Here is a 13,415-nt window from a genome sequence, read left to right on the forward strand (position 1 = left end):
CTAGGCTGTGGGTGCGATGCCACTTAGCTCCAGCAATGTTTCTGTCTCTAAGAAAATGCCACCCAGGTGGGGATGTGAGTGCCCAAATGCACCGGGAAGCGGTGCTTGGAGGACAGCGTGTTGTGGAAGGGTGGCCAGTAGTGGTGGAAGAGCTGTGGGAGGGCTGTTTCGGGTGGTTCAAGGGGAGCTAGAGCTTCAAACCCCTGATGGGGCAGGGTCTGTGCTGGGATGAGTGGCTGGGAGCACGAGTCCTGCAGTGGGGCCTGGTGGGGCAGTCCAGCCCTACCAAAAAAATCAATCAGGAAAAAGAAAACCTGCAAAAAAATAAATAAAACGGGTAAAGGAGCCCCGTGGGTGCCTTTGGGTGGAGAGGAAGGGCCGGGCCCCCCCCCACACCCTTTCACCCGGGGGAAAATGAAGCCTCTGGAGCACGTCCCCCCCCAAAGCCTCGCCGAGGCCGCCCCAGGACCGCCCCCAACGGGGCCAAATCCGCCCCACTACCCACGCGCGCGGCCCCGCTGGCTGAGCCTGGGCACAATCAGCACACCCTGGTTGCTCCAAGTGCACTCCGGCTGCTCCCCAAGCATCCGCCTCCCGCCCCTCCTGATTGGTTGCACCACTCCTCGCGCGTTTCCCTTTCCTCGGGCGCTAGCCAATCGCGAGGCGAGGCTAGCCCGGATGGACATCGTGGTGGGACTTTCCGCCTAGATTTTCCTACTGGTGGATTTTTGCCATTGGCTGCCCGTCCCGTGTTGCCCTGTAGAACAGCCACGGCAGGGGCGGCGCTGCGATTGGCTGACGGTTATTGCGCTTGGCTCGTGACGATTGGAAAGGGAAAAGAGAGGGGCGGGGCGGAGGAGGGAGAGCGCTCGTTCTTTTTTTTCCTCGTCCCCTCCGCTTCCGCCTCTCCGATTGGCTGAGGCGCTAGCCGGGCGGAATTTCCGATTGGTCAGCTTACGCTGTTGTTAGGCAGGTGAGGCACTGCGGAGCAGAGCTTCCTCTTCCGATGAGTCGGCTCTGAGGTTCAGTCAGTGCGAAGCGTCCTCAATTGCTGCCACTGCCGTGAGCCTGCCCGAGACCCGCCGTCGCCCGCCCTGAGGAGCTGCCGCCGGCCGCCTCCCTTCGTCCCTGTCACCCCCCAGCGCCATGGCCTCAGGATCCGAGTAAGTGTGGGCCGCCCGCCGGTAGGCCGCGGCCTAGGTCTGGCCGCGGTGGTGCTGGACCCGGCTCGGCCTACCTCGCCTCCGCGCGGCACTGCCCGGGCCGGGCCCGATCCAGCCCCAATCCCGCTGTGTCACGTAGGCTCTGAGAAGGTGAGGGTGGGGCCGGGATGGGGATGGGCCGCTCCTCGCGCGCGCTCGGCCAGGCGCGTGCCCGCAGGGGGCCCCGCGCGCCGCCGCTCCTCTTCCTTTCCTCCTCCCGGCAGGGCCTCCCCGGGAAGTGTCGAGTCATGGGGGGGGAGAGCGGGGCGCGAGGCCTGGCCAGGCCGGGCCGGGCCTCCGGCTGGGCCCTGGCCGTGCCCCCGCCCGGGGCCGTCCCGCCTGGGCTAGGCCTCAGCCAGGGAGGTCTTTGTCTTCCAGGCCCTGGAGCACCGGGGAAAGCGGCGGAGCGGCTGGCGGGGCAGTGAGGGGGGAGAGGCATGTCCCGGCCTCCTCCCCGCAGGCCTTCAGGGGCCCTCGGATCGGGGCTAGAAGTGACTTGGCATTAGAAGAGGCAGATATGTTGTGCTGGGCTGGCCTCTGTGGCAGCTGAGGCAATCGGCTATATTTTCATCTCCGGTGCCTTGCCTCACTCTGTTTTCAGTTCCAGGCTGAGGGTCATCTTTTGTGCTCCTCAAAAATGAGTTGAGTAATACTGGTCTCAGTTCCCAGCCCATGTGCGCAAGCCACATCATTGCACCTTGAGAGGAGTAAAAATAGAACCTAAAGATAATTTCCCAAATCTAAGAATGCTTTTAAGTGACTTGTTGGCCTCACCAGAGGCACTTTCAGTCCCTTTAGTGTCTGTGGCTTATCTTCTTTTCTTTTGCAACTCCTGCAATTTGGACCGACTTGGTCCTACTAAGTCAGTTCCAGCAAGGTGTGCTAAGAATTTAGTGTCCATGGTAGAGCTTGTGATAGAAATGGTGGTCTCAAAGGCATATTTTGAGTCTGAACGAGGTGAACAGTGTCTTTAAAAAGAAACTTCTACTTTTGCAAAGTTGTTACCACCACATAGGAATCAACAAAAGTTACTCTGCAACTGGAAAACAGTTACTTTTTAGTTGCAATTTTTGGGTCAATGCTGTTGGCAGCTATCTTGCTGAATTGAACTTTAGTACAGAGTAGCATTGCAAGAGCTAATAGAGTGTGGTTTCTGAAGAGATTCTCGTTTTCATGTGCATACCTATCTGAAACAGTATTTGAAAACTTGGCAACTTGAGTGTGAGTATGAACTCACTGCTTGGTTGTCATGCTGTTCCAGTAAGTGGCTGCAATCATTGAAAATTTCACTCATTTGTTTCAATGGATAAAATGTTTTATGGATTATTTTTTTTTTAATACTTACCTGGGGAAAGTAGTTCAGCCTGTAACATGGATGTTCAGGTTCAGAGAAGTAAGAAACCGCTGACAGGTTTTACCTAGGAAGCAGGTTCATGAGGGTATTGATAAAAAGGTACACCAGCATGTAGAAGGCATGATTGTTTTCACTTTCATTACTGAAACTGGAATCATTGAATTGGTGACTTTTCATTGTATATTTAGCACAGACTTGCAGGAACAACTTGGCTCCCTACTTTATCTGGAGCTTCAGAGATTGGTAGTCATTTTCAGAAGAATCAGTAATTACTTTCTGCTCTTACTCTTCATAATGTCTACCACAATGCATAGCCTCTGGGCTATGGGGAGCTCTGACACAGAGAAAAACAATGAAGTAATGTAAGTTGTTATGGTTTAACCCCAGCCAGCAACTAAGCACCACACAGCTGCTCACTCACTTCCCCCCCCCCACCCAGTGGGATGGGGGAAGAAAGTAAAACCCGTGGGTTGAGATGATAACAGTTTAATAGAACAGAAAGGAAGAAACTAATAATGATAATAATAATAATAAAATGACAACAATAATAATAAAAGAATTGGAATATACAAAACAAGTGATGCACAATGCAATTGCTCACCACCTGCTGATTGATGCCCTGTTACTTCCTGAGTGGCGATTCCCCCAGCCCCACTCCCCCCAGTTTATATACTAGACATGACATCACATGGTATGGAATACCCTGTTGGCCGTTTTGGGTCAGCTGCCCTGGCTGTGTCCCCTCCCAACTTCTTGTGCCCCTCCAGCCTTCTTGTTGGCTGGGTATGAGGAGCTAAAAAATCCTTTACTTTAGACTAAACACTACTTAGTAACAACTGAAAACATCAGTGTGTTATCAACATTCTTCTCATACTGAATCGAAGACATAACAGTATGCCAGGTACTAGAAAGAAAATTAACTCTATCTTAGCCGAAACCAGCACAGTATCTACCCCTTATTCTATACCATTTATGTCATGCTCAGTTCCCATACTTTCTGTTACATCCTGGTCAATCATCATCACCTTTTCCGTCCTTTGATATATATATATCTGTGTATGTATACATATATATCATTCCTTTAGTTTATGGGCCATGTTTATAAAATGTTTGTTGAGTTCATTTAGTCCCTGACTTTGGGCTCCATCTGTCATACCAGTCTTTCTGGGCAGGAGGGATGGTGCAAAGTCCTCTCAGTTGGTAGAGCAGAATTGGGCTTCAGTGCGGTGTGACGAGCAGGTGACATTTGACGCAGCAGGAGGATGGTGTGCACCGTTGGATTGTTGCATGCTGGAGTCAGTTCTGGTTCCATCACTACTGCGCTTTGCTCAGTTTTATCGCAGTTCTTTCTTGCTTGATCTAAGTGATTCTTGCTATACTACTATGGATATAGCACATAATTACAGTAATGATAACATACAGTAGCAGGGTTATATAGCAACTAATATAATACAGTTTAATTCATTGGCTATTCTCACCTAAAATCAAATCTCCTTGAGGCACACATTGGACTTCCCCATCTTTTCGCATCACCCACCAAGTGCACCCAGGTCCTTGAGCAAAAGCAATCCCACGAATGGGTTTACCTTTGCCTGAGGCAGGAGTAACCCAGACTGTCTTCCCTAACATATTTTTTTATGTGCACTACAGGGACATTATCCCCTTCTACAGTATGTAAAAATTCTGACTGGGCAGGGCCACCCTGATTGGCAGATCCTCTGGTGTTGACTAACCAGGTGGCTTTTGTTAAACATGTATCCCAATGGTTGAAGGTTCCACCCCCCGCTGCTCTCAATGTAGTCTTTAACAGTCCATTGTTTTGTTCCATTTTCCCAGAGGCTGGTGCATGATAGGCGATGTGATATAACCACTTAATGCCATGCTCTTTGGCACAGGTGTCTATGAGGTTGTTTTGGAAATGAGTCCCATTGTCTGACACAATTCTTTCTGGGGTGCTGTGTCACCATATAAGACCTGCTTTTCAAGGCCCAGGATAGTGTTCCAGGCAGTGGCATGGGGCACGGGATATGTTTCCAGCCACTCGGTGGTTGCTTCCGCCATTGTGAGCACATGGCGCTTGCCTTAGTGAGTTTGTGGGAGTGTGATATAGTCAATCTGCCAGGCTTCCCCATATTTATATTTCAGCCATCGCCCTCCATACCACAGGGGCTTTAACCGCTTGGCTTGCTTAATTGCAGCATGTTTCACGTTCATAGATCATTGGTGCAATAGTGTCCATGGTCAGGTCCACCCCTCGATCTCGAGCCCATCTATATGTTGCATCCTTTCCCTGATGGCCTGAGGTGTCATGGGCCCACAGAGCCATAAATAGCTGACCCTTATATTGCCAGTCTAGATCCACCTGAGCCACTTCAATCTTGGCAGCCTGATCCACCTGCTCACTGTTTTGATGTTCTTCAGTAGCCCGACTCTTGGGTACGTGAGCATCTATGTGACATAGTTTTACAACAAGATTCTCTAGCCAGGACGCAACATCTTGCCACAGTGCGGCAGCCCAGATGGGTTTACCACTGCGCTGCCAGTTGCTCTGCTTCCATTGCTGTAACCACCCCCACAGGGCATTTGCCACCATCCATGAGTCAGTATAGAGATAGAGCACTGGCCACTTTTCTCTTTCAGCAATGTCTAATGCTTGCTGGATGGCTTTCACTTCTGCAAACTGACTCGATTCACCTCCTCCTTCAGCAGTTTCTGCGACTTGTGTAGGACTCCATACAGCAGCCTTCCACCTCCGATGTTTTCCCACAATGCAACAGGACCCATCAGTGAACAGGGCATATTGCCTCTCATTTTCTGGCAGTTTATTATACAGTGGGGCTTCTTTAGCCCATGTCACCTCCTCCTCTGGCGACATTCCAAAATCTTTGCCTTCTGGCCAGTCCATGATCACTTCTAAAATTCCTGGGCGACTGGGGTTTCCTATGCAAGCCCGTTGTGTGATCAGTGCAATCCACTTACTCCATGTGGCATCAGTCGCGTGATGTGTAGAGGAGACCCTCCCTCTGAACATCCAGCCCAGCACTGGCAGTTGGGGTGCTAAGAGGAGCTGTGTTTCAGTACCAACCACTTCTGAGGCAGCTTGAACTCCTTCATACGCTGCCAATATCTCTTTTTCAGTTGGAGTGTAGCGAGCCTCGGATCCTCGATATCCTCGACTCCAAAACCCCAGGGGTCGGCCTCGGGTCTCCCCAGGGGCTTTCTGCCAGAGGCTCCAGGTAGGGCTGTTTTCCCTGGCTACGGTACAGAGCACACTTTTAACATCTTGTCCTGCCTGGACTGGCACAGGGGCTACTGCATGAGCAATCTCCCGTTTAATTTGTGCAAAGGCTTGTTGTTGCTCAGGGCCCCGTTTAAAATCATTCTTCTTCCGGGTCACTTGGTAGAGAGGGCTTACAATCAGACTGTGATTTGGAATATGCATTCTCCAAAAGCCCACGACACCTAAGAAAGCCTGTGTTTCCTTTTTATTAGTCGGTGAGGACATAGCTGCTATTTTGTTGATCACGTCCATTGGGATCTGACGACGTCCATCTTGCCATTTTATTCCCAAAAACTGGATCTCCTGTGCAGGTCCCTTGACCTTCCTTTTGTTTATGGTAAAACTGGCTTTCAGAAGGATTTGGATTATTTTCTTCCCTTTCTCAAAAACTTCTTCTGCTGTGTTGCCCCATACGATGATATCATCAATGTATTGCAGGTGTTCTGGAGCTTCACCTTTTTCCAGTGCAGTCTGGATTAGTCCATGGCAAATGGTGGGGCTGTGTTTCCACCCCTGGGGCAATCGATTCCAAGTGTACTGGACACCCCTCCAAGTGAAAGCAAATTGTGGACGACACTCTGCTGCCACAGGGATTGAGAAAAAACGCATTAGTGATGTTAATTGTGGTGTGCCACTTGGCTGCCTTTGATTTCAGTTCGTATTGAAGTTCTAACATATCTGGCACAGTAGCACTCAGCGGTGGTGTGACTTCATTCAGGCCGTGATAGTCAACTGTTAGTCTCCACTCCCCATTAGACTTCCGCACTGGCCATATGGGACTAGTAAAGGGTGAGCGAGTTTTGCTGATCACTCCTTGGCTCTCCAATTGGCAAATCAGCTTATGGATGGGGATCAGGGAGTCTCGGTTGGTGCGATATTGCCGCCGGTGCACTGTTGTGGTAGCAATTGGCACCCGTTGTCCTTTAACCTCCAGCAACCCCACAATCGAAGGGTCTTGAGAGAGACCAGGCAGGGTAGACAGCTGTTTGGTGCCCTCCGTCTCCAAGGCAGCTATACCAAAAGCCCATCGATACCCCTTTGGGTCCTTGAAATACCCTCTCCTGAGATAGTCTATGCCAAGGATACACGGAGCTTCTGGACCAGTCACAATGGGGTGTTTCTGCCATTCATTCCCCATTAGGCTTACTTCAGCCGCCAATACAGTTAACTCTTGGGATCCCCCTGTCACACCAGAAATACAAATGGATTCTGTCCCTTTATAACTTGATGGCATTAGAGTGCACTGTGTGCTGGTGTCCACTAGAGCCTTATACTCCTGTGGGTCTGACGTGCCAGGCCATCGAATCCACACAGTCCAATAGACCCGGTTATCCCTTTCCTCCACCTGGCTGGAGGCAGGGCCCCTCTAATTCTGGTCAGAGTATTCAGTACTCCTCGTAAAATTGGCTCAGAAGTCCCTTCAAGAGGATCACAAGTAAGATCAGCCCTTCTACTCTGTTTGGAAACTGGAGTGGCATTTTTCCTGGGAGAATCCCCTTTTGTGATGGTTTTTCCTCGCAGCTCACGTACCCGTGCATTTAGGACCGAGGGAGGTTTTCCATCTCATTTCCTCATGTCCTCTCCATGATCACATAGGTAAAACCACAGGGCACCTCGCGGTGTATACCTTCTATATTCTGTCTTTTGGGCAGAGAAACGCTTACTCCTAATAGCCGAGACAGTGGTCCTTACAGGTGGGGAGTAGGACATATCCTCTTTGAATTGCTGGAAATCCTCGGACAGCTTCTCCACAGCCGCAATGCAGGCTTGTAGGGAGGAGGAGAGATTTTCTTTGTATTGATGGAGTTGGCGAGCCACTTCCTCCACTGTCGGTGCCTCTTCATCCTTCCAGGCCATTATTGCCAGTGAGTTGGCCATAGGACGATGGTGCGCTCCGTACAAACTTCCGCCACATGGGTCGTGTGCATTGGACTTCGTCTGGATCTTTGGGTAATTGTGGGTTGTCCGGGTCATGATGAATCGTCTCTAGCACAGCTAATTCCCTCAGATATTGGATACCTCTTTCCATGGTGGTTCACTTGCTTGATTGACATATAACATCTTCCTTAAAGGGGTACCTTTCCTTCATGCTTGACAGGAGTCGCCTCCAGAGGCTGATGGCTTGTGTCCCTTTTCCAATTGCCTTGTCAATGCCACCTTCCCTGGCAAGCGATCCCAGCTGCTTGGCTTCCCTACCTTCTAATTCCAGGCTACTAGCCCCATTGTCCCAGCATCTGAGCAGGCCAGGTGATAATGTGCTCACCTGGACCATGGCCAAAATCTTTTCACATATCCTGCAGCTCACTCAAGGATAGGGATAGGGTGATTACTTCTGGTTCTGCCTCTTCCTCCGGTTCCTGTGATGACCCTGGTTCATCTTCATCCTTTGCCAAGTGAACTGATTATTTTTTTTTTGTATATTTCTTCTTGTGTATGGGGGCAACCGATATTGATGTGGGTTGATTCTTTGGTTCAGCTACAGTGCCTGTCACTGGGGTTGGAATGGCGGCAGTGTCTGTTGCTTTGTTGTTAGATCCAGAGACCTTCTCTTCCCCTTGAGGGTACTGAATAGTGTTGAAAAGGGCTCGATAGGCATGGGCCAGGCCCCAGCACGTTGCAGTAATTTTCATCTCCCTGGAATTGTCGGAGTGACAGCATACTTTTTCCAAATGTTCTACTAGTTTTTCAGGATTCTGCACTTGTTCAAGGGTGAAGTTCCAAAATACTGGAGGTGCCCACTTTTCTAGGTATTTGCCCATACTACCCCACACACCCTGCCACTCATAATTATCCAGCCTCGGGGCAGATCTCTGGGTGATCTTCTTAAATAGTTGTTTAACCTTAAACAAGGCCTGAACCACATTCAGGAGCATGCTAATACTTGGCAATAGGACCATGCTGGTTTTGACATTCCAAGGGTATTGAAATTTTTCAAAATTCTCAATTGCCATTTGAATTAGACTGGAAGAGAAGGGAAAGGAGAGGAAAGGCATCTTGCCCATAGATTGGCTCTCTGAGGAGGAAAGGTAAATGATGTAATTATTAATAGTTTCCCACAGATGGCTCCCGAAGTATAGAGGTGACGACAGTGCTGAGTGCAAATACTGGATTAGTCCCATGACTGATAATTTTATCATGCCATAAGCCAGTATTACATGATACATCAAAGCGAAAACCTTAATCCACCTCCCATGGATGATAAGCAGCAGCACAGGGACTACATACAGCAAGTGAGGTGATACATAACAGAACCCTAAAAACGAGCGCCACAACTCGTAAGAGCCAATAAATCAACATTGTGACCAGCGACTATTAGATCAATATAATGAATGCTTGTAACAAATTCATTTTAACATGCTCTTGTCAGGTCTGTCGTTATCTCAACCATTCATGCCCCATGTTGGGCGCCAAAAAGGACTGTTGTGTTTTAACCCCAGCCAACAACTAAGCACCACACAGCTGCTCACTCACTTCCCCCCTGCCCAGTGGGATGGGGGAGAGAATTGGAAGAAAAGTAAAACTCGTGGGTTGAGATAAAAACAGTTTAATAAAACAGAAAAGAAGAAACTAATAATGATGATAATAACAATAATAAGATGACAACAATAATAATAAAAGGTTTGGAATATACAAAACAAGTGATGCACAATGCAATTGCTTACCACATGCTGACCAATGCCCAGTTAGTCCCTGAGCAGCGATTCCCCCTGGTCCCACTCCCCATTTTATATACTAGATGTGACATCACATGGTATGGAATACCCTGTTGGCCGTTTTGGGTCAGCTGCCCTGGCTGTGTCCCCTCCCAACTTCTTGTGCCCCTCCAGCCTTCTTGTTGGCTGGGTATGAGGAGCTAAAAAATCCTTTACTTTAGTGTAAACACTACTTAGCAACAACTGAAAACATCAGTGTTATCAACATTCTTTTCATACTGAACCCAAAACATATCACTATACCAGCTACTAGGAAGACAATTAACTCTATCCCAGCTGAAACCAGTACAGTTGTTTTACAACCTTTTTTGCCTCTTCCCTGCCTTTCTTCCATTTCCTTGCTGTTTGATGTGCTCTTTTTTGTCAAGGCAAAAAAATTACCTGTCATATTTCTTGTGGCATTGTAGGCTAGAGTTGCAGTGACTCCTGTGAAGGTATTATGGAAAGGTGCTTATATCCTTAAAATAAAATGAAAACCATATTTTTCATGAGCGCTTGAATATTTCGACTGGCTTGCTAGGTTTAACTAATAGTCCTCAACAGGCTAAACTCTTACAACTGTTCCTGTCAGGGGAGCTGCAGCATTGTCCTTTAATTCCCCTGTTTATCTGGGTTTTGACACCAAGTAGACTTGAACTTTTGTTTTGGTGGCAGTGGTTACATGTGATTTCAGATGAGTCTGACTAATTCTTGTAGGCAAAACATCTTACAGTCAGCAACATCTCACTGATCACTTCTTTTCATAGATAGCTTCATAGCTATTTCCATTTGAGGCTGGTAAAGTAGTTATATTTAATGGCAGAAAACATTCTGCTTTGAGCTCCTGAAACTGGTGCCTAGGAATTATATTCTCCTTTGTCTTACAAACAACTATAGTTTCTAAAAGACAAGACAACAAAGAAACCTGTATAAAATGGAGAACAAAACAGTGGGGTGGCTGGAAAGGGGGAAGCAATATCACTTGGACTCATTAACTTCTGTTTTCTTTGCCAGTTCTAAAGCGGATGACTTATCGACTGCTATTCTGAAGCAGAAGAACAGGCCCAATCGGTTAATTGTTGATGAAGCCATCAATGAAGACAACAGTGTTGTGTCACTGTCCCAGGTGTGTCATCTATAAAAGCAAAGCATTTAATCTGGTAATATGCAAGCTGTTGCTATTAACTTGAAATGTAACTTTGCAACATGAATCTTAAGTATTTGTGTCAGAAGCTGCAGCAGTTACAAGTGAGGGAGGTGGGTTGTCTTGTTTTCTAACACTCTTCCATGATAAAATATATTTTGATTCTCAACTTTTAGGATTCAGTTGAGCTTGTGCCCTTAGTCTGGCTTCAGGATTAGCTCTTAACTGGTGTAGTGGGAGCCTCTGTCTTTGTAGATCTAGTATATTGCTTCCAAGATGTAATTCTCCAAAGCCAAGTAACTCTCCTTCAAACGCTTGAATTCTTGTTTTGTCAAAAGCTTGTTCTAATGCTATTATTGTTTACAGGCAAAAATGGATGAATTGCAACTGTTCAGAGGAGACACTGTCCTGTTAAAAGGAAAGAAGAGGAGAGAAGCAGTCTGCATTGTTCTGTCAGATGATACCTGCTCAGATGAGAAGATTCGCATGAATAGGGTTGTTCGCAACAACCTGAGAGTGCGCCTGGGTGACGTGATCAGGTGAGGACTAGTTTGCTAACTGTTGCATATCCCTGGGTTGCCTAAATAACTTGTGTGCTGGCTCTGAATGGATTTAGACTGTAGCAGAGATAGGGTCTGCAGGAAGTACTCTTATGTCTTCCAGAGGAGATCACAGAAATGTTTTCAAGTGTGTGTCTTACATCAGGGATCTGGGTTTACTTTTGCATGTGTTTCTGGCTGTATGCATGTTCAGATTAATACTAAAAAATTATGCTAAAGATTCTTGAAGTCTCTTCAGGACCTTCATGAGCCCAGGTCCTGTCATTAAATTAAGTAGTTCAATTGCCCAACTTTTGTCACAGTCTTCTTGTGAATTCATCTGACAATGTAAATTTGATAAGTTTTTCCCATCTAAATTTTTAATGTCTACAAAGTTAACTGTGGAAAGCAATAAGCAACATTGTAATTGATCTCATAGTATGGTTAGCTCAAGCACTGAGCTGCCCTATGACAAACAGAAGTTAAAACTTGCTAGAAATGAGTGACAAAAACATGAAGCAGTCAAATAGCAAGATTAAAAATCCTCGAAGGTTGTTTATATTCCAATTTTTGTTATAAAATAATTTTAAAATTAGGAATGCTTTAACACTGTTGCAGGAATTTTGTGCAATGCTTGCAGAAGGTAGTGGGAAAGCACTGAAGTATATATCTTGGCTTACAGGAGGCAGGTTCCATTCTATAATGGGAGTGGGGGGAAAAAACGTGAGCATTTCTTAAACATAAAAATGCTAATTTGCAGGCTTAAATATGTGAGGGCTGACAGCTCTTCCTCCTGAGCATGTTCTGGGAAAATTTTGAGCCTGGTTTCTGACACTAGACTTCCTGGGGTGATATCTGGAATAATCTTTAAATGTAAAATGTATTTCATATGAACTTTGTAGAGGAGAGGAACAAGTTTGTTCCACCCATCTCTCTACCACTAGAAAATGCAAGTTTTAAACACGACTGTAGTTAGAACAGAACAGTGCTTTGAGCCAGTCTGTGGATTTAAAATGAAGGTTAATCCTTACTTTAACCTGATGTGTGGTTACCGTTGGAGTAATTTCTAGTGTGACAGTTCAGCCTGTGCTCTCCCCTTCTCTGCTGGGACTGTGTCTGTAGTGGTTCTCAGCCTTCCAGATGTGTTACTGTGTATTGGTTTTATGTGGCAAGGTTTTGGTAGCGGGGGGGGTTACAGGGGTGGCTCCTGTAAGAAGCTGCTGGAAGCTTCCCCTGTGTTCGAGAGAGAGCGAGCCCATACCAGCCGGCTCTAAGACGGACCCGCCGCCGGCCAAGGCCGAGCCAATCAGTGATAGTGGTAACGCCTCTGTGATAACATTTTTAAGAAGGAAAAAAAAAGTTGGGACGCGGAAAACAGCCACCGGAGAGAGGAGTGAGAACATGTAAGAGAAACAAGCCTGCGGACACCAAGGTCAGTGCAGAAGGAGGGGGAGGAGATGCTCCAGGCGCCGGAGCGAAGATTCCCCTGCAGCCCGTGGGGAAGACCCTGGTGAGGCAGGCTGTCCCCCTGCAGTCCAGGGAGGTCCATGGTGGGGCAGATATCCACCTGCAGCCCGTGGAGGACCCCACGCCGGAGCAGGTGGGTTCCTGAAGGAGGCTGTGACCCCGTGGGAACCCTGCGCTGGAGCAGGTTCCTGGCAGGACCTGCGGATCTGTGGAGAGAGGAGCCCACGGAGCAGGTTTTCTGGCAGGACTTGTGACCCCGTGGGGGACCCACGCTGGAGCAGTCTGTGCCTGAAGGACTGCACACCGTGGAAAGGACCCATGCTGGAGCAGTTCGTGAAGAACTGCAGCCCGTGGGAATGGCCCACGTTGGAGAAAGTTCGTGGAGGACTGTCTCCCGTGGGTGGGACCCCACGTTGGAGCAGGGGAAGAGTGTGACGAGCCCTCGCCCTGAGGAGGTGAAGCGGCAGAAAATAACATGTGATGACCGTAAACCCCATCCCTGTCCCCCTTGTGCCGCTGGGGGGGCTTGGTGGAGAAATCCGGGAGTGAAGTTGTGCCCGGGAAGAAGGGAGGGGTGGAGGGAAGGTGTTCTGAGATTTCGTTTTATTTCTCATTTACCTTACTCTGGCTGATTTGTAATAAGAAGTGAGCTAATTTTCCCTAAGCTGAGTCTGTTTTGCCCGTGATGGTAATTAGTGAATGATCTCTCCTGTCCTTATCTCGACCCGCAAGCTTTT

At 47.9% G+C, this 13,415-nt stretch overlaps 1 protein-coding gene across 1 annotated transcript in view; it reads left to right on the top strand.

The window, feature by feature from the left end:
* The first annotated feature begins 910 nt into the window (after positions 1–910).
* The window catches only part of VCP (valosin containing protein), a 34,734-nt gene continuing 22,229 nt past the window's right edge, over positions 911–13,415 (top strand). The window contains exons 1-3 of the mRNA XM_069775529.1: positions 911–1,163; positions 10,543–10,654; positions 11,039–11,211. Coding sequence (XP_069631630.1) covers positions 1,147–1,163; positions 10,543–10,654; positions 11,039–11,211 — 302 coding nt within the window. The 5' untranslated portion in view covers positions 911–1,146. The remainder of the gene's footprint in view (positions 1,164–10,542; positions 10,655–11,038; positions 11,212–13,415) is intronic.

Source organism: Haliaeetus albicilla, chromosome W, assembly GCF_947461875.1.
Source record: "Haliaeetus albicilla chromosome W, bHalAlb1.1, whole genome shotgun sequence".
NCBI classification, from domain to species: domain Eukaryota; kingdom Metazoa; phylum Chordata; class Aves; order Accipitriformes; family Accipitridae; genus Haliaeetus; species Haliaeetus albicilla.